Source organism: Taudactylus pleione, unplaced genomic scaffold, assembly GCF_031769625.1.
Source record: "Taudactylus pleione unplaced genomic scaffold, aTauple2 ptg001058l, whole genome shotgun sequence".
NCBI classification, from domain to species: domain Eukaryota; kingdom Metazoa; phylum Chordata; class Amphibia; order Anura; family Myobatrachidae; genus Taudactylus; species Taudactylus pleione.
Window position 1 is genome coordinate 933,745 of NW_028285459.1, and position 27,803 is coordinate 961,547.

At 40.0% G+C, this 27,803-nt stretch overlaps 1 protein-coding gene across 2 annotated transcripts in view; it reads left to right on the forward strand.

The window, feature by feature from the left end:
* RNPEP (arginyl aminopeptidase) overlaps window positions 1–27,498 on the forward strand; it is a 71,847-nt gene extending 44,349 nt beyond the window's left edge. Inside the window, exons 8-10 of one of the 2 annotated variants that reach the window (XM_088461464.1) lie at window positions 5,886–6,110; window positions 8,158–8,300; window positions 26,942–27,498. In XM_088461464.1, coding sequence (XP_088317590.1) covers window positions 5,886–6,110; window positions 8,158–8,300; window positions 26,942–27,091 — 518 coding nt within the window. In that variant the 3' untranslated portion in view covers window positions 27,092–27,498. The remainder of the gene's footprint in view (window positions 1–5,885; window positions 6,111–8,157; window positions 8,301–26,941) is intronic. The other variant, XM_088461463.1, reaches the window with a different exon arrangement.
* The last annotated feature ends 305 nt before the right edge of the window (window positions 27,499–27,803 follow it).

Genomic DNA, 27,803 nt, shown 5'->3' on the forward strand with positions numbered 1-27,803 from the left:
TGGGATAGAATTTCAGGTACCTTTTGATCGAAAGTAATAAGTCACTGGTTTGTAGCATATATTAAAAATCGAGTATTTAGAAGGTATTGTATGTTCAGTTATCATCTTATAGATAGATATACAACCATGGTTGCATATATCAGAGATCTGCAGTATATGTTTGTGATAGAAAGATGTCATACCCAACAGCGTATGAGGCAAAGTAATTAGGTGCCTCAGAACTGTAACTAGACATTCTGATGCCCTGTGTGAGGAAGAGCATTGGTGCCCCCCAGATGCAGCACTCACCTGCCCAATACATTTGAATTATCCGAACTGTGCCAAATATAAGATACTAATGTAGCAGGTGACCACCAAATATCCAATAGATCGTCTTGTTTGCCATCATCTTATTTAAATGAAAATACAGGATGATGAACAAGAAGACATTGTTTATTGGTCACCTGCTATATTATTGCCTTATACTTTCGCACAGTATGGATAATAATATTAACATAATATCAGGTCATGTTGTAAAGCAATTTTACCCCACTCCCCCTTCTTCCCAGAGGCTTTCCTATATGCAGTCAGCAGCACTCATGTGGTCAATAACAGGCACAGACTGAGTGACTGACACCTGTGTTTGGAGTTGGGCTGACACTGTCACTGGAGTACTGCCTGGACCGGACCCTGCCTGTCGTCGTGTCTGCACACCCAAATGCAACTACTCCTCACTCTTGCTAGTGGCACTGTGGGTTTGTGTGGAGAGGAGACCAGACCCTACAGAAAGTGCGCAGAGTGTGGGTGCCAGCCGGAGGAGGCAGAGCTAAGGGAGATTGTTAGACAGCCAGGGGCTACTGTGAAGGATGCTGGCACACACTGTTGCTAATATACATAGCAGCGGGCAGCCCGGTAAATAAAAATTGCGGTGGGCGTCCAGACCCCCCCCCCCCCCAGAGCACTGTACGGTGGCACCGGCCGCACCACGCTAGATACAGCCTTGAGGCATATATTCACCAAAAAAACAGCTTGCCAATGTAGGGATGCAAAATTATAAGACATACATGTGACCCATCTTTCTTAATCAGTCACAGTCGACCAGGTACATAATTATATAATAAGTAATGGTGAAGCAATTTATAGCCCATATAGTTCTGGTTTACATAAAGTCAAAACATAAAAGGCCCCCATACACCTACCAATGGATTGCCGGATCGTGCAATGGGATCAGAAACGCCATCAATGTTCCGCGATCCGTCGGAGGATCAGTGAAATCCACCATGTTAAATTTCACAGATTTGCAAATCACGATCATATTTGATCGGGAAACCGGTGAATCCAACATGTTGGATTTCACAGATCTTGCAATGCCGGGTTGCATAATCGCAGGAATGCGGTGAGCCGTCGATAGTGTATGGGCCCCTAAGCACGGGACAACACAGGAGTTGCAGATAAACCTCTTTTGTGATGTCAGAAGTACGTAATAAAGACACTGGCATATAGTGTCTGTCACTTCTGCTTCTCTGACTGCACCCACATTAATCAGAGAAGTGAGAGGGTGAAACAAAACTTCCTGTGTGGAAGAAAGGAGAGACTGCATCTACTTTCAGCCAGGTGGTGCCGAAACAGCCCTGTTACGGAGGCATAGAGACTGGAGAGCAGCACTGATGAGAATGGGGCGTGGTCACCACACTGTAGGGCTCACCGAGGAATAACCTGATTCCCCGGCAGCCCAGTCCAAGCCTGATCTTATACCTACTGATGCTAAAAATCTAGCTAAACTTTTATTTTTACGACTCAACCGGGTTATTACTACTATAATTCATCCAGACCAGACGGAGTTTATGCCAGGTAAATCTACTTCGGAGAATCTTCGGCATTTATTTACTCACAAGTCTCTCAGGTGGATGTATCCAGTGTCACTTGATGTAGCCAAAGCATTTGATTCCGTAGAATGACAGTTTTTATGGGAAGTTATGCGGGCCTTCGGGATCGGTCCAGGCTTTATTAAATGGATTCAGTTATTATATGCGGCTCCTAGTGCACGGATCTCAGTAAATGGTTGTCTCACCTTTTCCGTTATCTAGGGGAACAAGACAGGGATGCCCCTTGTCCCCAGCCTTATTTGCCCTGGCCATAGAGCCGCTGGCATGCATGCTGCTCTTTTATCCTGATATAGTGGGTCTTCAATTGGGCAGCAGAGGTGACACTGTTGCTTTATATGCTGATGACCTTTTACTGTTTTTGGCAGATTATGCTGTCTCCATGCCAGTGGTTCTCCGGGTTATTACAACTTTCGGCATTCACTCTTGTTTAAAGATTAATTGGGGGAATTCCCATATTATGCCACTCCGGGGGTATTGTCCCACCACTCCTATTGTAACTCTTCCCCTACAATGGGTTGACTGTTTTAAATATTTGGGTCACTAACTCTCCACGAGTTTATGTACCCCTAAATGTTCAACCATTATTAGAGTATCTTCGTGGGAAATCTCGTGCCTGGACTAAATTGCCCCTGACATTTGACCGGTCAAATTAATTTGGTTAAAATTATTATTCAACCTAAATTTTTGTATGTATTCCAACACTCCCACTATCTATATTTAGAACACTGAATTGTATGGTTTCCTCTCTGGTCTGTATGAATAAGCGCCCTAGTATTCAGTTGAATAATCTTACTAGATCCAGACACACAGGGGGTCTTGCCCTTCCTCATTTCTGGTTGTACTATTTTGCATCACAGTTGGCGCACCTGCGCTCATATATTACAGGGTGACCTAGTGAGTGATTTTAGTCTGTATTTTTGTTTCCCAGTCGTTGCCGGGTCACACCCCTTTGCAGGCCCTACTTGAGGAGGGATGCTCTTATAGAGACCCTCCTTTGTTTTAGCAGGCCATTAAAATCTGGGAATGAATTGCTAAATTGGTTAGTTATGAGGGATTAGACCCGGACACCCCATTATGGAATTCCAAAGTGCTGACTGAATTGTCTTTCTTACAGATGGGTATGGAGTATGGGGTTCTCAGGGCCTGATCTCTATTGGTCAATTATATATGATACTGGTGTTCTTAAGGCCTTCACACAATTGAGGGACGAATTCCATCTACCAACCTCTTACTTCTCCCGTTGTCTTCCGTTACGTCATGCCTTGTCTACCCAATTTTCCAATTCTCCCCAGATCATAATTGATTCTCCTGTTAAAACGCTTTTGCTGTCCTTTGGGTTCACGTAAAACCATATATTTTTTTATACTCTTTCCTGTTGTCCGCTCCTCATCATTGTTCTGATCTCCCTTGCCATCGAGAGCGATGGGTAGCTGATGTGGGTCCTATAAGTGATGAATCCTGGTACCTTGCTATGGAATCTCCTAGATGTTCTACTGCTTCAATTGGTATACAGTCGGGAAGCCGGCTGCCGGAACGCCTTGTCATTTCCCCGACGCCGGGCCACCGGCGCCCGGCATCCCGATCGAAGGTACGCCGGGCGCCGCGAGCGGACAGCCGCAGGGGGGGAGGGTTAGGTTTAGGGCACCTGGGGGGGACTTGGGGTTAGGCACCCCCCCGGAGGGTTAGGCTAGAGGGAGGGAGGGTTAGGCACCCCAGGGGGGGGGCTTGGGGTTAGGCACCCCAGGGGGGGGACTTGGGTTTAGGCAGCAGGGAAGGGGGGGGTTAGGCACTTAGAGGGGGGGTTAGGCACAGGGGGGGAGGTTAGGGTTAGGCACCCCTAAGGAGGGTTAGGTTAGGGGGGTTAGGTTAGATTAGTTGATACTTACCTTACCACGATTGGGATTTCCAGCGCTGTCGGGCTGCCGCTGCCGGGATTCTAACTCCCGGCCATGCGGCCGCCGGGATATAATACCGATTCCCTTCAATTAGGTTCCAGCAGACAGATAGATAGTTTATTTTGCATAGGACTTATCTCACGCCCGTTAAGCTTATGAAGTTTGCTGGGAGGGCAACTAATTCCTGTCCAAAATGTGATATCTAGAGGTACCTTCTAGCATCTGATATGGCAATGATCTGTGGTGGGTGTATTCTGGAATAGAGTTATTCAAGTCATAGCGGGTACGGGTGTCCCCATTTCTCTATTAACTCCCAGTGTATGTGTCCTTCGGATAATACCTCCCGATGTTAACTAATAGTGAATCATTGTGAATATGGAAATTTTGGTAGATGTGTACATTTTGTGTGTGTGTATATATGTATGTATGTGTGTGTGTGTGTGTGTGTGTGTATATATAAATATATATATATATATATATATATATATATATATTATACACACACACACAGTCAGGTGCTTAAATATTGGGACATTGACAGAATTTTCATATTTTGGCCTCTGTTCACCACCACAATGATTTTGAAATTATACAAAGAATATGTGCTTTAACTGCAGACTTTCAGATTTAATTTGAGGGTAATTACATCCAAATCAGGTGAACGGTGTAGGAATTACAACGGTTTCTATATGTGCCTCCCACTTTTTAAGGGGCCCAATGTCCCAATATCTATGCACCTGACTGTGTGTGTATATGTGTATGTGATTTGACTTTTATGTGGAAATTGATTTGAATTTATAATGTTCGATTGTACATGAAGAAATATTATACTACATTCCACTGTGTGTAGGGTTAATTTCTTGAGACCTGGTCGTAATTGTCTTTTTTGTTTGCTTGGTAAAATTTTAATTAAAATTTTACACCATTTAAAAAAATTTAGATTACGCTTTGAAAAACTTTATTTTAATTTGGATTTTACTGGGGGAGGGGAGGGGGGCTGCAGCACTGGCAGCTCCTAGGTAAATTCCGCCACTGGAATTTTAAGAATATAAAATACAATTACCTAACCTCACTTTAGCTATGACTGGATTAGCTATTATCAGCCATCCTGCAGATTTACATCTTGTAAGGTGGCTTTGATTTTTACCTATTAGACTAGTATTACGAATGCTTCCAACTGTTCTTTTCTTTATGGAATACAAATTAGCTCCTATTTCACCTTGAAATGGATATGATTTTTGAGAGCTTCAATGATGAAAGAAATGAAAGAAAAACTTTTGTGAGCAGAAAAGCAAACCGTTGGTCATACCTAAGACTAGCATAGGTTTTATCTTCAACACATCTGAAAGCGGATAGAATTAACAGTGGTGCAATGTGGAAGGATGACTGGATCACTTCTTATGCTAATATTTGATATCCAGTCAGTGACTTATTCTGCTAATATTACATGGGTCAAGCTTGAATTTCCCTCATTTACTACAATTTACTATAATTCAGTTGCATCCTGTAGTGTTCCCTCTAGCTCCGGCGGCAGGCAGGGCGCCGGAGCTAGAGAGGGCATGCCCGTGCGCGCGCCGAAGGCGTGCGCGCGTCCGAGAAGGGGGCGTGGTCATCGGAAAAGGGGGCGTGTCTATAAGACGCGTCCCCTTTTCGTCACTCTTGGGGGCGTGCCCGGCACTTACGGACACGCCGGGCAGCCCCCAAGCCCTGCAGACAGGGAGAATAGATGCCGGGCGCATGCGCCCGGCGTCTATTCTCCGGCGGTGACCGGGTCACCGCATGTTTCTCCACCCGCGGGACGCAGCGTCCCGCGGGTGAGAACGGCTCCCGCAGGCTGTTAGGGCAGGGCGCTTTTTGCCCTCCTCCTGGAGGGCAGGGTGCTTTTTGCCCTCCTCCTGGAGGGCAGGGCGCCGCGCCGCGCTAAAACAGCGTAGCAGGAACGCTAATCCTGTCAAACAGCATTAGTATCTACCATAAGGAACTTGGATCATCATGTTCTCAAACTAGTACCCCATCTAGAGAAAGAAAAGCTATTTCTATTGAATACTTAACTGGACAATGTGTTGATTGTAGAGGTGACTGGTTAATTTTTAATTTGTTTATTTTACTATTTTTTTTTTTTTAGGCCTGGAATTTGACCATTGGCTGAACACCCCTGGCTGGCCTCCTTTCCTGCCAGATCTCTCCCCTGGTGATACTCTGATGAAGCCAGCTGAAGCTCTGGCAGAACTCTGGGCCTCTACACCACTTGACATGGAAGCTATTGCCAAAGTAGACACCATACCCTGGAAGACATATCAGTTAGTTTACTTCTTGGATCGAGTACTTGAGAGGTCACCTCTACCCTCTGGTAAGACAGAAATAAGTGATATTAGGAGAAGTGTAGAATACATTTCAGGTATCATGTATCGTGTGTAGTCGCAATTACATATACTCAATGGGACTCGGAAATAGTGAAAAGGTATGTAGAGGAACTGCGCTTAAGCAATTAGTGAATATTTAAATCATCCCATACACAATCAAATTTAAATAACAATTGACATGATTTATTAAAATATACTCATATAATGTTGCATGGGTCCCAGCAAAAACAACTAAAAAATATTGCACACTGTAAAAGAGTAAATGTATTGCAGTGACAGCAATGATAAAATGTAACCTTTAAATATCCAAATCTCTGCTGAAAAACACTGCTCTTATTCCAACTTATAATGATTTAAATGTCTGCTGATGAATTGTAGCAATGTCCATATAGTGAGTAGGAAAAAAAGAGAGAGTTTCTCACCCTAATGTCTGCACGAAGATAGCGATATATTCCTTTGGTAGCTCAGTAGAAATAAGACGTATAGCCAAGGCAGCTTATCTGGATGGTATGTCCGATATAGGTCACTGGACCCGCAACAGCAGTCCCCGCGCTCATGCCGTGTCCGCACAGTGAGACCGACATCTCTACCGTGCATGAGACTGCGGGTGCAGGGGGGGGGGCTTGACGGCCTCTTGCTGATCAATTGGAAATTACGGTAATGTCCAGTAATAGGTCCTCAGATCGTCTGCTTCCAGCTGCGGTGACCGCATTCACGCTGTGTTCACACTGCGAGGCCGGTGTCTCTGGCGTGTGTGGAGCTGCAGGTGCAGAGAAAGAGGCACAGGAACAGACCGATCACAAGTGCACCACTCCAAATGACTGAAAAAAAAAAATATATATAAAAATAATAATATATAATCACATTATGCAATAAAATTTTTGCAATAAATAGAGGTTTTTAGCATAATCATGGTTATGGGCCTACCCACCATATCCAGGTAACCTCTGTAGGGTAGGTCCCTAACATACTACAGTTCAAATCCAGAGCGCGCAGGACACCCCCAAACAGCTCAGCCGAGCCACCCCAGGGCATCGTTCTAATGAGAAAAGTGAAGTAAGAAAGGTAAGAGCAGCTGCGGCTGCATATATAGGATAGAAAAGTGAAAATACAAATGATAAAAACAAACAGTAAAGTGTTAAAATGTGCAATAAAGGAAGAATGTGTTATAATGTGATGCCCTGAAGCAGACCAACCAAAGCAATCCAGGGGACCCACGTCCCAAAAATCAACCCAAAGTTGCACTACAGTATATAAATTGTAGGACTTGCCTAGAATTGTGCCTAATACTAGTGTGCATATACAATACCAGACTCCATGCTTTAAACCAACGGGGGAGGGGTGCTAGTCCAGGCTGAAGGCGTCTCATTCCTTCAGGCGTGCAATGAAGCACACTAAATGGAGTGTATAGGAAAGAGTCCCCTGAATATATATAATGGGAGGTGCTACTTGTTGAGACTTGTATTGCAGGCACAGAAACAGACAGATCACAGATGCACAACTCCAAATTTTATTTATATACACAATAAAAATATTTGCAACAAATAGAGGTTTTTAGCATAATCATGGCTAAGGTTATGGGCCTACTCACCATATCCAGGGAACCTCTGTAGGGTACAATACAAGTCTCAACAGGTACCACCTCCCATTATATATATATTTAGGGTGTGCAGTCCAGGACTCTTTTCTATACGGTGCAGAGAAGGACAAATCGTGGTAGTAGTAGTTGGTTTGCAGCGGTGTTTGCAGATGATTGGTGAAAATAACAGCCTCTTCCTCTATGGGGCTCATGCTGAGAGAGGCAAATTTTGCCAAGCTAGCCATATGTACGAGAGTTATGGCTGCATTTGACATGGGCAACATCATGATCGGAATAGGGAGGAGCTATTTATGGTTTGAGCCTCCTGTTAAACTGTAGCAGGAATATTGAGGTACAGTATTAAACTTTTTTATTAAGAAAATTGTATTGATATGTATATACAGGATAATTTTTGTTTTCAGTTATTAAAAAACGTTCTCTCCTGCTTTACACAGGCAATGTGGAAGAGCTTGGAAAATATTATACAAAGATATCTGAAGCCACAAATGCTGAACTCCGCCTTCGCTGGACTCAAATTGTTTTGAAGAATGATTATCTGAACCACTTTCAGAAAGTCAGTGATTTCCTCCACAGCCAAGTACGTAGTGGGATGTGAGCATTTCTTTTAGTAGCAAATTTTCTTTAACATCCGCTCAGAGGGACACTGAAACCATCTGGTATAGAGGGAGCTGTTTAAGGAAATTGCAAAATGTGAACTTTTGTGGTCTGCCTCCTTCCCTCTCGACATCTTATAGTGCAAAGTATCTGTTTCTTTTTTTGTGCCCAAGTAGTGGGCACGTTTTACATTGGGCTATTTTTCTCTATTACTGCTTAAATAGCTATCTAGCAGCAATGCTCTTGCACTGCGTCTGCAAAGTCCTGATGAGGACTCTGTTGGAGGGCAGGTAGGAGCACTTCCCTGCACTCACCCCTCCGTGCCTGCGCTTCAACTCTGATGCCCCCCGGTGAAGAGGGCCTCGGACCTGTGGGTGGCCGGGAGTGACCTACAAGCGCAGCAAGTAGTACTAATTTGCGGGAGCTAGGACTGCGGTTCTGGGGACCATGGCTAGAACAGCACTCAGTCTCATCTCTCTAACTATGATTGAGATGGGGCTTGCTGCTGTCCTGCCCACAGCTGTTCAGTGTTGGCCAAGTAGAGGAGCTGCCTGTGTTCACTACACACAGATTCTCTCTACCTGCTTCCTCAGTGCAAAAACCAAAATAACTACTGCACCAGTTCTCGTTTTGTTTCTTATTCTAATGTAGACAGAAATAAAACCCTATTCAAAATAATGAGTCCCACACAATTGTATATTGATAATATATTATTCTGGGGGTGCAGCCTCTTGACAACTAATGACAATATTCAAAACCAAAAAGTTGTCTTGTTTGTAGTAAAATATTAATAAAATAAAGTGAAATATTAAAAACTCACATATATACAAACATACATTAGTGATGACAATACTAATAAACCATGTGCTTAAAAATAAAATGTCTCGCTCTGTTTATTCACACTCTTTTTGTATTAGTCAATGTATACTGATATTTATCCAGCAGTTATATTCCTATGGTTTTCTTATAATATTTGCTTTCTCTATAATCAATTCATTTATTCAAGATTTATTTATGTAACAAAGCAAGTATTTTACACTACAATTCTAATAATATGATTAATTGCCAATATAGGAGTTTGCGTATATGTTTAATTTATTGTCACCCTCTGTTGGGAAAACTATATATACGTTTAACTGCTGGTAGTGTAAATATATTACCGGTATTATCTTTAATTTATTGTGACATCAATCTATATTCCCATTATAGAGTTTAGGTTTAATATGCCATTATTGCAACAAGGTTCTTATAATACTTACTAATAAAAAAAAGTTATATATAAGTTAGCAAAACAACCACAATCCTTTTCGGGTATGATATTGTAGTGAACAATTGTATTTTGGATATCGATAAGGTGATACTCTGTATCAGTATCCCACATTGACCTATTACGAATCAACGTGCATATACTGTAGGTAGTATGGAGAGGTTGATACTTTGTTACTGATGTCTCACAGCAACTTGTTGCAAAACGGTTAGCAGTGTGTCACTGTTAATGGCATCTCAACTCTCCTATTGTAATAATTGTATTAGCGCTAACTGGTTTGCAGTTATTGATTGCATGTCCCATCCAATATAGATAATGGAGCAACGCTGCCTGGTTTATAATGACACCCTGACTGTCACAAGCCCAGGGGTCAGCCTGCATAATTTATTAGGCTGTTATGTGAACGGAGGAGCTCCTCGGTGGTAGGGGAGGATTGCAGTGTACAGAAAGTAATTCCTGCATGCAGTCAGCTACTGGAACTGGGCTAAGCTCCATTACAAGCCAGACCGAGCCAGGGATCTTAACCTGCACTACGCAGGACTGCAGGGAGAGATGATCAAGGACGGACTTTACTAGGGGGGGGCGATCGCTCCAATCGCCCCCCCCTGGATCCGCCACTGCACAAGCCTCTGGTAATTGTAATGAATGTAGCGCTGTTGCCACTCAGGGTGTATCCCGCTATTGCCACTCAGCGCATCGGTACCTATACAATACACATTGATACATTTATGATTATTGCCACATAGGGAATTAGATCACACACAGCGAGGTGAACGCTGACGCGTGTTTCGCTGGACTAATGCTTTCTCAAGGCTAACCCGATGGACATGAAACAAGCCCCTTTATTCCATTCCTCCACCAATCCAATCTCTTCCCAGAAGCCATGTGATTCCTCCTGTCAATTAGAAGGCTATTTCAGCATTAGAGCCGTTTGCACATCTCCCGGTATTCAGTAAATTAATTGACTGACTTGTTCTGCCAATCAGAATTCAGTGGTCAAAAACATAGGTATAGTTCTTATTGCTTAGGTGGACTGTCATTCCCCAGTAAATCACCATAATTAGAGGGAATATATTACTAAACTTTTACTCTGTTTAATCATAGTATTAGTGGACCCTAATCCAAATATAAAGCTTTTTAATTACAAAAAATATTATAATAAAAATAAAATAATTAAAATAAAGTTTTAGTGGAAAAATTTTAAACATTTTTGAAAAATAAAATGTATGATAATTTAATGTCAAAATGCATAAATTGCATAAGTGAATAGAAATTTTATCTACATACTATAATAATATTATATTTTACATTCCCCAGTAAATCACCACAATTGGAGGGAATGTATTACTATACTTTTACTCTGTTTAATCATAGTATTAGTGGACCCTAATCCAAATATAAAGATAATAAGAAGATCAAAAGTTTTTGTAGAAAAATTAGAGCATTTTTGTTAAAAAATATGGTAATTTAATGTCAAAAAGCATACAATTGCATAAGTGAATAAATATTTTATCTACATACTATAATTATATTGTCTGGATTATAAATATGAATCATACAGTGTGCTACGTGTCATGTAAAAAATATAGTGTATACAATATTAATGTAATTGTGCATAAAATTTGATAAATTAGAAAATTATATAGTGTATATGGGATATATGTATATTTTATGCAAAAAACAATTATATTAATTGACTACAAAGATACTGTGATTAATGTGAGTGGTGATATAGGCCCTGATTCAGAGCCGGACGCTCTGACCAGAGCGCTCGCTCTGAATCAGGGCCCACCTCCATTAATATGGAGCATCCTCCTGGACGCTCGTATAGCTGTGTGTCACCACCCACAGCATATACGAGCGTGCAGGATGATGGTCGCGATGGTCTTGACCATCGAAACTGCGAGCAAAAGCCTGCGGTTCAGTTTCTCAACCCCAAAGCCAGGAGTGATTTTGGCTCTATCAGATCAAAATCACTCCCACTGACATCACTAGTGATGTCAGTGGGGCCGGCTTCAGACAGTAGGCGTTCCCTTGGGAACGCCTCCGCCTGGCAGGCACGCCCCCGGCACGCCCAGCAAAGGGGGCGTGCTGTCAGTCACCATCGACAGCACGCCCCCTTTGATGAGACACTCCCAGCGAAGGAAAGTCCTTCGCTCGTCCCATCTCGCGCATGCGCATGAAGGAGCTCCCTCCGTCGTGCGCATGCGCAGTGTGGACCATCGACCCACTTGCGAGCGGACAGCCGCTCGCGAGTGGGCCTCAATGAGGGCCATAGTGATGAATAAGTGATAAATCGAAAATTAAACAAAAAAGAAATCATAGTGAGCAAACAACACTGCAAAAAAGTGAAAATTTATACAATTCATATCATGAGATGTGTTAACGAAAATTGATCTATTAAATGCATATAAAATAAAACCAAAAATTAACTAATACTATGTTCTTTTAAAACTGTAAATTGAATAAGGCCATATAATAATAAACATATGGTGAGAAATTGTAGTATTAATGGATCAGCTGTCACTATTTGCCCTAATTTTCTTATCTACCATTTTGATACCGAGGATAAATTAGTGGGCTCTAATACCCATTTGCCATTGGTCCCTTTATAAGAGACACCATCCTTATGCTGGGCATACACTATACAATTATTTGTCAGGTATCTGTCCAATATGACTGGTTGTAATGAAAATCTGGTAATGTATGGGAGCAAATGACAATCGTTCATTTGCTCACAAACACTGGAAAACAAACAAAAATAGTCGTTCAGACAAATTGGTTAAAACACAAATGTAACCAATTTGAACAATTGTTTTTTGTCAATTTTCCAGTGTTTAAAACCATATGATCGACTGTCATTTGCTCCCATATATTACCAGGTTTTCATTCCAACCAGCCAGATTGGACAGCTCTCACAGATAATTGTAGTGTATGCCCAGCATTACAAATTAGTTGTTATAAAAAAAAACATGTATAATTATTTCCTTCATTCATCCCCTTAGGGGAGAGACAATCCATGAGAAATATCTTCTTTGTTTCCCATTTAAGGAGTTAATGATCCACGTTCCCTCCTCTAATACCTAGGCTTATCCGTTTCATGCCATATGCTTTTAATCCTGTCTGGTTGCCATTTAAGGAAATGTCTGGCCACTGGAGTTAGGGGTTTGAGTTTACTTACATCTTGTTTAGCATTCCGTATTGTTCTGACATGTTTCAATATCCTGACTTTTAGGGGGCTGATGGGTTTTTCCTACATAGCCTTTACCACAGGGGCATTCCAGGTGATCGCTAACCGCTGTCGTCCTGCAGTCAATGTAATCCGTGATAGTCCATTTTTTACCATGTTTGTCCCAAAAACAATCCTTTCTTACTATGTATTGACATAATTTACAATGTCCACATTTGAAGACTCCTTTTTTGTTATATACAGATGCTTTCAATGTTGTTAAATGACTGAACAAGTTGGTCCTTCAAATTTCATGACCTCCTCCAGCTTGTTTGCACCTTGGTTGGTAATATTTTGGCCAAATCATTGTCTGTATGTAGGATCGGCCAATGTTTCTGGAGGATTTGGTTAATTTCCTTCCAATTATTGTTGGAAGTTCCAACAAATCTGATTTATTCTTCTTTCTGATCCCAAATTTTTGGAGTGAGGAGGGATTCTCTAGGATATATCTTAGTTTCTTTTACTGCCTGTTTAATCATTGTTTTACTATATCCTCTCCTATTCAACCTCTCACATGTCTCATTCTTTCTTAGTTCATAAACATCTTGTTGGGAGAAGTTTCTTTTGACCCGTAATAGTTCCCCTTTAGGGATGGCCTTGATGGTAGCCAGTAGGTGAGCACTTTTACTATGTAATACACTGATTGTGGCAGTGATTTTTCTGTAGATATCTGTAGATATCATGCCATCGCCCCCTATCCGTATGGTGAGGTCCAGAAAATTAATCTCATTCTGATTCATCTCCATGGTTAGTTTTAAATTCAAATCATTGGTGTTTAAGATGTCTATGAATCTCTCACATTGATGTCGTTCACCATCCCACACTTTCAGAATGTCATCTATGTATCACACATTACATTGACTGCAGGACCACAACGGTTATCTATCACCTGGAATGCCCCTGTGGTAAAGGCTATGTAAGAAAAACCATCAGGCCCCTAAAAGTCAGGATATTGGAACATGTCTGAACAATATGGAATGCTAAACAAGATTTAAGTAAATTCAAACTCCAGTGGCCAGACATTTCCTTAAATGTATAAATGGCAACCCAACAGGATTAAAAGCATATGGAATGAAACGGATAAGCATAGGTATTAGAGGAGGGGACGTGGATCATGAACTCCTTAAATTGGAAACCAATATGATATTGCTCATGGATTGTCGGTCCCCTAAGGGGGTGAATGAAGGAAATAATTATACTGGGTTTTTTTTAATAAAGGTTCATGGATTATGGCAATCGAGTTAGCCTTGAGAAAGCATTAGTCCAGCGAAACGCGCGTTGGCGTTCACCTCTCTGTGTGTGATCTGTTTTCCTATGTGACAATAATCATAAATGTGTATTGTATAGGTACTGGTGCGCTGAGTGACATTAGCGGGATACAACCGCGAGTGGCAACAGCGCTGCATTCATTACAATTACCGGAGGCTTGTGACAGTCAGTGTGTCACTCTAAGCCGGGCAGCGTTACTGCATAAGCGCACAGGTCTGTCCCATTTAATATAAATAATGAAGTAACTGCCCGGCTTAGAGTGACACATTGACTGTCACAAGCCTCCGGTAATTGTAATGAATGTAGCGCTGTTGCAACTCGTGGGTGTATCCTGCTAATGCCACTCAGCGCACAGGTCTGTCCCATCCAATATAGATGAGTGGCATTAGCGGGATACACCCGCGAGTTGCAACAGCGCTACACTTACTATAATTAGTGTCATTTCATTATTTATATTGGATGGGACAGGCAGTCAATAACTGCAAACCAGTTAGCGCTAATACTTTTATAACAATTGGAGAGTTGAGATGCCATTAACAGTGACACACTGTTACTGATGTCTCACAGCAACTTGTTGCAAAATGGTTAGCAAAGTATCAACCTCTCCATACTATCTATATGCAAGTTGGTTCGTAATAGGTCAATGTGGGATACTGATACAGAGTATCACCTTATCGATATCCAAAATAGGATTGTGGTTGTTATGCTAACTTTTATATATAATATTTAACCATTAGCAGCACCACTAACAGAATACTATATGAGTATTAATAATGGATATATAGTCATTATTAATATAAGAACCTTGTTGCAATAATGGCATATTAAACCTGAACTCTATAATGGGAATATAGATTGATGCCACAATAAATTAAAGCTAATTCCGGTAATATACTTACACTACCAGCAGTTAAACGTATATAGTTTTCCCAATAGAGGGTGACAATAATTGAAACATATACGCGAACTCCTACATTGGCAATTAATCATATTATTAGAATTGTAGTGTATAATACTTGCATTGTTACATAAATAAATCTTGAATAAATGAATTGGTTATAGAGAAAGCAAATATTGTAAGAAAACAATAGGAATATAACTGCTGGATAAATATCAGTATATATTGAATAATACAAAGAGTGGAAATAAACACAGAGCGAGACATTTTATTTTTAAACACATGGTTTATTAGTATTGTCATGACTAATGTATGTTTGTATATATGTGAGTTTTTTTTTATATTTCACTGTATTTGATTAATATTTTATTTGCAACCAATAAGTTATTTTTTTAAAGAGCTAAATTTAAAAAAAGTGCTAAACAAACAAGACAACTTCTATCTTCTCTTTGCCTCCTCAGTGCAGCAATCTCCCTCCCTTGATGGTGAGATATGTCTGAAAACCACTTATGTGTTTATGTGTACCACTGTATATGTACGTGTGTGTGAAAAAATATCATACTGTGTGTGTATATGTATGTATATATATATATATTTGTGTGTGTGTGTGTGTATATATATATATATATATATATATATATCTCTATCCCTCTAAAATATATATATATATATATATATTTTTAATATATATGAGGGGAAGCTCTATCGTGCATGAATAGCTTATTATAAAAACATGGCTAATACACACATCCACTTACTAACAGGTCATGCTTGTACCAAGTACGGGCATTACCGGCTAGTACTTGGATATGTGTATTATTCATGTTTTTTATAATAAACTATTCATGCACAATATCTATTTTAAAGTGTTTATTCTACCTGTGGCTGTCACAGAAGGGGAGCTGCAGTCCAAATAATTTTCCCAGGACCTGACTGCATATACAGTGGGAATGCAAGTTGAGCAGCAAAATAAAATAAAACCTCAAAATAAATACCTTGCCTGTCCGGCACTAACTAAACATATGTCGTCCCGACGAAGGGTGGGTACACACCTGAACGACTTGTAATTGGACCGATTTTTACATCCAATTTCCCTTGAGGCCAGATATTGAACATACAAACTGTCCAATATCCCATAAAACCGAACAATATAGTGTATCGTTTTATCGTATACGATTTATCGCTGCTTCCGTAAACACTACAATGATCACTGGCAACATATGATGTAAAAATTGGCCAAATCGCACCAACATCTTGTCTCGTCGGCTGTACACACTACATTGTGTAGTGTGTACAGCCGACCAGATGATATGTTGGTGCGATTTGGCCAAACTCTGTCCTCAGGACCCCACACAGTTCACATTTTCCAGGTCACCCAGCAGGTGCACAGGTGTATTCATTACTCACTGACATTGTAAAAAATCCACAGGTGGAGCTAATTATTTCCCTTGTGATTCTGTAAGGAGACCTGGAAAACATGCATTGCTTGGGGCCCTGAGGACTGAGTTTGAGAACCTGTGCACTACAGTTGGCCGTGCAGCACTAGCAAATATGCACGATTTGTCGTGCCGATACGGCAAATTGTGCCGTCATCTCCCAAGTGTGTAGCCAGCTTAACACTGCAAAAGCATAAGAAGTTTAAACAAGTTATGTTCACTTGTATCAAGTAGCAGATTTTCTCTCAGAGACTCTGCAGTCCCAGGCAGGCAGTGAGTGATATGCTGACCAGGCTAGTGATTTCACCTGAATGAGGATGTTAATTAGCCTTCTCTAAGGTTAAAGGCCCTAAAAACCAAACTGGGCCTAATGGATGGAGCCCACCCTCACTCTCCATCCATAACCAGCTTTCACCAAAGCTCAAAAGCTCTCAGCAGAACAATCGCAAACGTTTTCTTGGGGTTTTAAAACGTGTAGGTCAGAAACTTAGGACAAATATACTTGCCCTCAAACGACCCGGCACTCCTCCTATTTTAGTTACAAATGCTCTGGTGCCATCCGAGGTTGTAAACACAGCCCATGTACAGACATCCATTAGAGGCGGGATCTGGAGACTTTTCATCACAAGAAAGTAAAACTGTCCTTTATTTCAGCTTCCTACTTTTCGGGAGTTACCCCGTCACCAGGAACAATCATTACTCACACATATCAAAAACATTTAAATATCCCCTTCCAGTTAACACTAATGATTGCCTCACCTGGAGAACGCCTGCTGCCGAGACCCCGGACAACGTGACCAGACTGCACTGCGCCATCTGACGACCTCCACGGCCAGCACCCCCCCCCCCACGTGGACGCAAACCAATACCAAGGCATATACATTGAATAACACAGTATGTGTGTGTGTACACACACACACACACAATGTATATCTCTATCAGAGATAGTGATTGGAGGAAGACCAGGATATAATTTAAGGCAACCGGTGGTCGGGTTGCTCCTATGATTTAAGCTGACAACGTGTGTCAGGACGGCACAGGCACACGTGACCTATACTTTTTAAAATACTGTGTCTCCACTAAACATGTTGTTAAAGTCCTAATAGGGATTGAGTGTATTCTGTGCAAACCGGGATGAGCACAACTTACATGTTGCTGATGAATACTGCACTATAGCTCACTGGGCAGATAGAAGTGATCAAGGAACAGTGCAGCCTTCCAGCTGGCAGCACTATACTATTTGAAGTAGCGGCTGGAAGAACGAACAGTGGGGCTGCATACTACTATCCGATTACAAGTATAATTGTGATTATCACTCTGTGATGCAGCTTCTATACCCACAGTGAACTGCTGTACAATTCAGTGATTGAACGGGGGTATAGATGACGTTATTTTAGTGTCAAAGCTCACCCAGAGAATGTGTTTGTGGCCACCTACTAGCGCAGCTTGTGTGCTGGCATTAATATACTATATAATTTATGGGCTAAATGGAGAAACACTGAATGTTATCCAGCGTCAGAGTTCATCCGAAGCTATAAAAAGATATGTGGTCATAACCAGAAGTTTAATAAAATGTTCCCTGTGCACACAACACTACTAAAAAGAAAGTACATTGCTTGTCAAAGGTTACCTGGAGAATAAGGGTTAAATAATATTTTCGAAGCAAGCGCTGTTTAAACTTCTTTTTAGAAGTATAATACAGAAGTGATTGTGAGTTGCTTATGCAAGTTAACGGCTGGAGCATCTTATTACTTGCTTGGCTGAGATTGATAATACAAATTAATATGATTTAATATGTACAGTAAATCCATCTGCATAAACTACACACACTGATATTAACACACATTCTGTTTATGGAACCCTCACGAATGATGCATTGTGAATTTTGGTTGGATATAATGTTAAATAATCCAAAACCACACATGTAGCAACTCCTGATATAGGAATGAAAGTGCGTACACACTATACTATTTGCTCCATGAGCGACATAGTCTAGTGGGTCCCCGGCAGAGGTGTGCTCAATGTCGTTAACGACACTGAGCACAAACATTGAACAATATCATGAACGATATCGTTCAGTACCGGACTCACTCCCTCATTCCCGCACATGCAACAACCTGACAATATTGTCAGGTTGGCCTGCATGCTCGGGCGATGAACGACTAAGACAAACTACCAGCGGGAGCGCGCATTGCTGGTCATTGTCGTTCATAATTTTTGCACAAAAAATTAACGATATTTTCGACGACTGAACGATAACGTTATCATTCCGTCATCCAAAATATCGCCCAGTGTGTACGCACCTTAAGGAGACAGCTATTGAAGTGTATAAAGTGTAATAATATACAATTCGTAATAGTAGGATTCAAAGCCATAGGAGAGATTAAAAGAATTCCCTTTGGAATTTGTATTCAACCTGATAAAATATAGTTGGCTCTGGAGTAAATGAGCAGATGAGAGCATTATAGTATGCATATGCACATGGGATTAGTGTGATCCAGGATAGTCCAGAATGTATTTGGTACACATTCCCTGAAATATTACAATACTATAACTGTGTGTTAATAACCCAACAAATTCTGCAAAAATTTAAACTCAATTAAGGCAGACGCAACATATTGTGAGAAGCTAAGGAAGCACAGTGGATCAATTGTTAAATTGAGTTTATGTGCTCAATTATCAAGCTGATCTATAAAGTGGTATATGGACCAAAGTAGAACGTATCAAAAGACTATTGTGGAGAATACCACTAGTTTTATTTCACTTGCACATTATTTTTTCACATTATAACCTTTTAAAATTATGTCAGCAAAATTTAAAAGGATTGAATAAAAATGTAATTTTAATGTTGATGGGTCACTAGAAGTTATAGTTTCAGATATGATTAATCCATGAGTGCCCCCTTCTAGGAATACTTTGCTTCTTTCATGACATGTCTCCCGCAGGTGAACCTTTCGTATGAGTCACAAGCTGTACTAGATAGTATTGGTCAACCATGCTCTGGAGCAGGATGTAATTCTGGAAGAGTTTTCACAGACTCCTTGTGTGGTTCTTGCTGCTCTTCTCTAGAATACTTTTTTATAACAGCGAACATCCTCTTTTCTTCTGTCCTGTTTCATCTAATAGCAACTAGGCTGTGTCAAATCTGATCACTAGCTATGGCCAGTAAATTGAGTTCTTTATTGTGACCACTCTTAAGATCTTGTCTGTTATAACCTACATATGATAATGTGAAAGAAAGGGACACGGGACACAACTGTATTTACCACAAGCATCTCCATCTCTCTCCTTTATTTTAACAGCGCAGCCCACATTTATAGATTTCGTCTAGCACATCTGGTATTCATTATCTGCAGTGAGACTATAGCTCTGTTTAAACATTGGAATTGCATACCTTACCATATATGTACATATGCTTTTCTGTGCACACATGACAGGGTCTACAATTAATTAACTCCATCCTGTCCTGCGCACCCACCCTCCATGCATACATGGCATACAAAATGGATTCTTATTCCAAAATGGCATCTACATATTCCCCCCTTTCGATTCAAATTTTACATACTATTGTCTTTCTAGCTTACCTAGCCATGGCCCACCCCCTATGTAGCTGGTCCCTACTTCACACAACAAGTTATCCCTCCTAACGAGGTAGCTGCATGGGGCAGTGCCCATTCAAGACCACATAGGCGATGAGTCCCTCAGTTCCTATAGTCCTGTATCTTCTTTTCATCCGTATTCTTGTAAAAGTCTTCAATTATTTCCATACATTGTTCACATAAGTCTCTGCAAAGCAATGGTTGTCTTGTCCATGTAGCAGGATCATAGTTGTCTTTGACATTTCTTTAGACGCTTTAAACCTAGAATAGTAATCAAGTGTAAGTATTTTCCTTATTAGTCATATATCTATCCTGACAATCATGTAGATGACTAGTAATTTCAATCCTTTAGCTATTAACATGAAAATACCTGAAAACTATTCTTCTGTTCCCTTAAACCAATTTGACATATTCAACTGTGTAAACTATCCATTACTATCAATATTATACTCTGGATCATTATGTATCTTCCTAAACTGGTCATTCAATTTCTTAACTTTCTCTAAGTGTACATATATTGGGTCAGCTAAATTATCAGCTATATAATTACAGCAAACAGGTCTCATTATTTTACACACATTTCCCTGTGTAGCTGTGAGATACTCAAGGATCAGCCTAAACTGTCCCAAAACCTTCACCTGAAATTTCAATTCATTAGTAATTATTTCAAACACATCAAATATTTCATCTATAACAGTATTAAATAGTCTGGCTAAAGCTTTTAGATAGTGACCATTATTTACACTAGGTATGGATATTGATAAAACTAGAAACAAAACTATAACAAGAACGAATCATAGTATACAGTACATCCTCACAAGCCTTTGTCTGGCTTAAGGCCTAGCAACATATATATCAATTCATAACTTCAAATTACTCCAACTCCCCTTATATAAAGATCTTGCAGTGTGAGGCAAATCTAAATTTTCTTTTCTGCCGCCTTTACTGCCATCGGAGTAGTTAGGAGAACTTGATAAGGACCTTGTATCTGGGTCCTAGGACTTTTCCTTAGATGCTTCTTTATCACGACCCAATCACCTGGTTGCAGTTTGTAGGTGCTGCAATTGAATTGGGATCTAGAACATAAGAGAACACCTGGTGGTGGACTTTGGTTAGTTTCTATTATATATGCATCACATATTGAATCAAGTCACCATGCTCATATTGTAACTGTTGTAGGAAATCACATCTTGTTCTAACAGCTATACTAAATAGTATTCCATAAGCTATCATCTTACGTTTCACACTGGGACTGTTCTTGACTAACAATCATATTAAAAAATAAACATTCTAACAAACTTTTCATAGTTCAATTTGACTGTATAATTCAGTCTTTACACTCTATCATTGCTTTGGGTCCTATTTATTCTCAGATTCTCCAAGATATATTCTAAAAATGTTTTTAATAAAATGTGTACCTTTTGTTACTCTCTATTACCTCAAGTACTTCACATGTACGAATTACTTCTGTCATTTATTTTCCTTTTTCCTATTGTTCATATTGTTTCTATTGTGTTTGTTTGCTACCTTGCAAAACCATAGTCAATTTGACAACAGGTCTGAACAAAGAACATACCCAACACTTAACCAACTATATAAAATCAATCTTTCATTTCTGGAAGGAATAACATCTGTGAGGTACTCCTTTCTTCTTCTAGTACCTTGATCACTTTTCCTGGGCTGTGCAATGATTAGGGGTAGACTTATGCAGCCTAACTGAAGTCTGGGGCTATCCAGTGGTTCTTGGCTATTTTTACCATAGCATCTCTAAACTCATGAGTGCTTCCATGAAGTATTTGGGCTCAGACTGAGAATAGTGCACGTGGCAGACAGAGGTGGTGCTTAACCATCCATCCATCACCCGAAGTCGTGCAAATCTTTCCAAGTCATACTTCTGAGGAACCTGTAACTGCAACTTTTAACAAAATCAGGTTCAATGTTTCTGGTCGCCAATATCAAAATATCAGGTAGGAATATTACTGCAGCCTGTTTGGCCAACTTGGTTTGCTGGAGCAGTTCCTCTTCTGGGGTATGTTCTCTGATATGTGCTTTTGACCTTACTTAAAACTAAATTTGTTGGCATTTGAAAAGCAGCAAACAAAAAATCTAATGCAAACTATAATCTATCTATAATTTACAATAACATAACTTCGAAAAAGATTTCATTAATTCAAAACAATCATTATCATTAAAGAAAGATGAAAAATAAAAAAAAAAGTAATCATAATTTTCATCTTCCTGTGTCTCACTAGTCCCCTGTGGTTGCTAGCTGAACTACATATAGTATTTGCATTAGGGATGTGCAGGCTCAGACCCTTCCAATTTGCATATGCTGTGCTGTTGGATCTTCTCTCATATGCCAGCATCATCCCCCACAGTACATTTCCTCCCTCCTCTTGAATACATGAGAAATGAAGTGACATCTGGATTCAATCTTAACTAATTGCTGTAATATAGCAGAGTTAACACAAGAACTAAGTTACAGTACTTTTAAATTCCTGCTGTCTATCACCTTTTAAGTACAATACAATATACAATAAGACCTAAAAATCCTCTCAATTGTTTAAATATCTTTAGTACAGGCACTTTTTGTACAACTTTTTTCCTTCCCCCCCCCCCTCCCCTTGGGGTCCAGACACACCCTCTTGGTGAGGTTGGGTTGGAGCTTTGAACCAAAAAAATTGTTTCTGTTTATCTTACTTAATCCTAAACTTTAATATTGATCTGAGTATCTTAACCAAATCAGTTAGAAGCATAAAAAAAACGTCCGGCATGTTTTAAGTAGTGTCAGTGTAATTCTAGTTACATTCCTGTAAACAAAATTAGTTTCAACATCCTGACATTTCCAAGGGTGAAAGTACCTATCAATCCATCAATCCCTTGATGTGTCTTTTTTTTTTTTTAACAGTTTCTGATGATATTCTACAACTGAGGATAATTTATCTTCTATAAGGGTATATTACCACATTCCCTTACACTCCAGAACTTGGAACATCTGGAGTAGATTATTTGATTTTTTTTTTCTTTTCATTTAAAGCTTACTTGATCTGCGCAACTGTATTGGCAATATGCATTCCTATGGCTGCTTCTGATTAATTAAGTCCAGTCATATCTAAACAACAGCCCCTATTCTACCTATATTCTTAGATTTGTAAAATTATGTTCTTGTTGGTCGTCTAAAACCATTAACATCTTAATTTGTAAGCATGCATCATTCAACAGTTTAAAGAAATCATGGACTGAACTGATAAAACATTTTGTTAGGGAAAGTTTACATCACTTTTACTATTAATCCCTTCTGCAGCAATCAAATATAATTACTGTTTCTTTTAGAATTACAATATGTCTCTGCAATCTCTTGATCTCACAAGTTACAGAAACAATATCCATTTTCCTAGAAAATAACAAAGCATTTTGTTATTAATGCATTCAACATCAATCCTTTTTCCAATCTTGCAATGCCAATTTTTATTTATGGGCGTCAACATGAAAAAATGGCAACTCACTCGCACTGGCACATTAACCCTTTCAATTCCTGCACACCTTCTCCACAATTCCCTAGTACACCTTCACTACGCACAATCATTCACACACGTCACATCTGATCAATACAATTGTTCCACACAACTCTACTTTCTCAAGTTCACTCGACTCTCTTTTAGCAACTAACATATGGGCCCATTTCATTCAAAAGCAAACATTCAGTTACAGCACAGCAGCCATTTTCTGTGACATCCTGCATTCCATTGTCATCAGCAAAGCAACTCTATCACAGCATGCCTTCACAATACAAATTAAATATACATTTGAGAAGAAAAGAGAAACAAAACAAACAAAACACTAGTTATATAAAACACAACATTCCTCTGCAGTGATAATTAAGTAAGTGGACATCTGGGGGTCATTTCTATATTCCTATTCACGTTTATTACATTTCTCAATCAGACCTTTCAGTGTGTCATCTAGGTTATATTTATTAACCTCTGCTTCTCATATCTCATTTTGTGAGGTTTAAACCAGTCAGTATCTGGGGTGTCAGCTTTTGTAAACATTCATCAAATATCCTGCTTTATGATTCCCATAAAGCTTCTTTATCACCTGAGTGTCCTAACTCTCAGGCACCGGCTTACTATCGCCGTTTTCCAATGCTATAACAGTCCCTCGTATAGCTGAGTTAAAGTCCCTTATAACTCAAGTATCAGGCCAAATAGCCCTGTGGTTATTATTCTCGTGCACAAGAATAATATCATCAAATGTTATCTATAGGCTGACAGCCACGGTCTGACTTTTCCTGCCTCAGTTATTAACACTTTTGACTGGATGTAACGTTCCTCCTATTTCTGGACACACTGCCTGACAGGGTCTCCCTTTCTGTTCTTTCATACACTAATAAATGAAAACACATTTCTGTAAATGTATCCAATCCTTCTCTGATGTACTTTTCTAAATCTAATGCAATTTCATGGCATTCTATTTCATAAACAAATCACTGTGTGGGGCTCTCTTCTAAAGTTAAATCAGTGACTAAATCAAAGTTACTCTAAAAACACAATAAGGACAGGTTTGGTACATAACAAACACAAACAAGACTTTAAACATTCACATATCATTCACTGAACATATAACAACAGATTATAACATGTTTAAATAACACCTTTAGGGTGACCAATAATTACCCAAGGATTGATTCCAGCAGGACAGATCATCAATTGCAATGGGGACACAGCTACCAGGAGGGCAAAACATTTCTGTTTACTCACTCCTGGCAACTCTGTCCCCAGAGGACGATCTCACATCTATCCAGTGGTGGTCAATACTCCTGGGCATCTCAGTGGGAATCTCCATGTTGTCAAATCTGATAACTAGCTATGGCCAGTAAATTGAGTAGTTTATTGGTCACTCTTAAGATCTTGTCTGTTATAACCTACATATGATAATGTGAAAGAAAGAGACACGGGATACAACTGTATGTACAACAAGCATCTCCATCTCTCCTCTATTTTAACAGAGCAGCCCACATTTATAGATTCCGTTTAACACATCTGGTATTCATTATCTGCAGTGAGACTATAGCTCTGTTTAAACATTGGAATCGCATACCTTACCATATATGTACATATGCTTTTCTGTGCACACATGACGGGTCTGTACAATGAATTAACTCCATCCTGTCCTGTGCACCCACCCCTCCATGCATATATGGCATACAAAATGGATTCTTATTCCAAAATGGCTTCTACAGCTGAATACTCAAGTGAGGCTTTTAATATTATAGAATCTATATCTGCCTAGTGGATGATGATCTAGGAAACTGCAGGACAGGGCTGTTCTGGCCTTTTACATTTTTGCCACCAAATCTGCTATCTTGCCATATCTGATGCTCCCTTGCATGCTGAAAAAAAAAAGACAAAATCAGAGGGAGTTCCCATCATCCTGGTGGCTCCAAACTGGCCACAGCAGTCGGGGTATGCCTCCATCCTCAGCATGGCAGCGGATCATCCTTGGCGACTACCCATCTGCCAGATCTGATCCGTTTGGGCAAGTTTTCCAATCAGAACTTAGCTTTTTGGCTTTGACGATATGGTTGTTGAAGCAAAGACTCTTTGAGCTAAGGGCCTGTCTGATCAGGTCATTCAGACCTGGATAAAGGTTAGGATGCTATCCTCTGCCCCCAATTTCCATCGCTTTTGGAGGTTTTACATTTCCATGTGTGAATGGAAACTGGCCCATACCTCTAAATTCAACTTTGCTCATCTTCTGTCATTCCAGCAGGATGGCTTGGGCATTTGGTTGACACTATCTTCATTGAAAGGTCAGGTTCAGCATCTTCAATCTTTTTTTCAATGTATGTTGGCCAACCACCATTTGTTCCTGCGGTTGTTATGTGGGATCTCAATTTCAAAAGCCAACGTTTGAACCTCCTGTATGTTGTGGATTTCAACTTCTGACCTCCAAAATGTATATTTTGCTGGCCATTTAATCAGCAAGATAAGTCTTGGAATTGGCGTTACTGTATTGCAGGTCACCGTTCTTCATTTTTGATCCAGACAGGAAGGTTCTGCACATCATACCTTTGTTTCAGTTGAAGGTCGTCTCCCAATTTCCACCTCTGATGGCAGGGATTTGTTGAGTCTTCATGATGTCTCAGCCTTGCGGATCTATGTGGAGAGATCTGCCATATACCATAAAATGGACAGTCGTTGTGTTTTATGATGCCAACAAGAGAGGTTGGCCAGTGACTAAATGCGGTGGCCAGATAGATCACGCCATCCTTCCAACAAGCTTATGTTTTGGTGAAGGCCCTAATTTCACATCGCCTGGTGGTCCATTCTACCAGTTCAGTGAGTGTCTCTTGGGTGGCGTGGCACTGTGCCTCATTGGAGCAATTAGAGATGCCAGTTTTGGTGTAAATGTTTTCGCACATCTTTGAAACATCCCCATGTTTCCAATGTGTCCCAGATTAGATGTTGGGGGTCACTGCGCTCACTACTTTTTTGCATTACACTGTTTTCACTCCCTTGTTGAGTTGTTCTGGTTACATGTATTATCTTGATCTCCTATGAGCTTATTAAACTTGTAACTATTAAACATAGCGCTTTGCACTATGGGATGTAGAGGGGGAGGAGACAGCAAGTTTAAGTTTGCACTTTGTGCCTGCTCCTTGAACAGTGCCCTCTACATTCCATGGTTCCAGTATCTACCAGATGGATTTAGAGAAACTGATTTTAACAGTCAGTACCAAACATCCTATTTTAAGATTGGTTGTGGAAGACCTATTAGACTAATTGTTTTGAGAAGAAGCAAAGTATAAATCGGAAGGCCTCCAATTCAGTATATTAGAAATATGCAAGATTATTCTTTTTACTCTTTCTACATAGCAAAACTTATTTATTTTTTATTTTTTTCCTTGCGTACTGTGCTTCTAGGGAAAACAGAAGTATACATTGCCACTGTATTGCGCCATGCAAGCTGGGTCTGAGACTGCTCGTGCTTTAGCCAGAGAGACCTTCAACCATACTTCGCCACAGCTTCATTACAATGTCCGTAATTATGTGAAAAAGATCCTGGAAGTGTAAAGAACGTTTACTTTCAGAGGCGATTAGACTATAGAGTGTGAAGTGCACCATATTTCATTTGATAGCTTCATATCAAAAGTCACTTTTTACTGTCCAGAGATTGCTGAAATCTAAATTTGTACCACTTATAGTAATCAAATTGTTTCTGTATGTATGTGCATTACCTCATGATATAACATTGACTGAAAATAAAATAAGTTACATCTGTCAGCCTCTTAATAACATTTTGCTAATTAGTAATTACTATATGTAAGAGTTGGCACTTCCAATTTCTGATGAACTATCATTCTAGGTCTTGAATACACCAATCTACAAATGAAAAGTTATGGAAATGCTGTACTGTCTAATTTTCAGCTTGTTTTAATTAATAAAGAGTTATGCTTTGTTATACTTATCACTTAGCATTTTTGAGTGCTAGAATAGCAGGTTCATTGTTATTTTTAACTGCTCCTAATGTAGCTGCAAGTACTGAAAGCTTTAACTGACTTTGCCGATAGGACTAGCTTTATGACTTTATTTAACCATGCATTGACCACTTAGTGGATGAAGTTACCTAAACCACATGTTCTCAAACTCGGTCCTCAGGACCCCAACCAGTGCATGTTTTCCAGGTCTCCTCACAGAATCCCAAGTGAAATCATTAGCTCCACCTGTGGATCTTTTAAAATGTGTCAGTGAGTAATGAATACACCTATGTACCTGCTGGCTAACC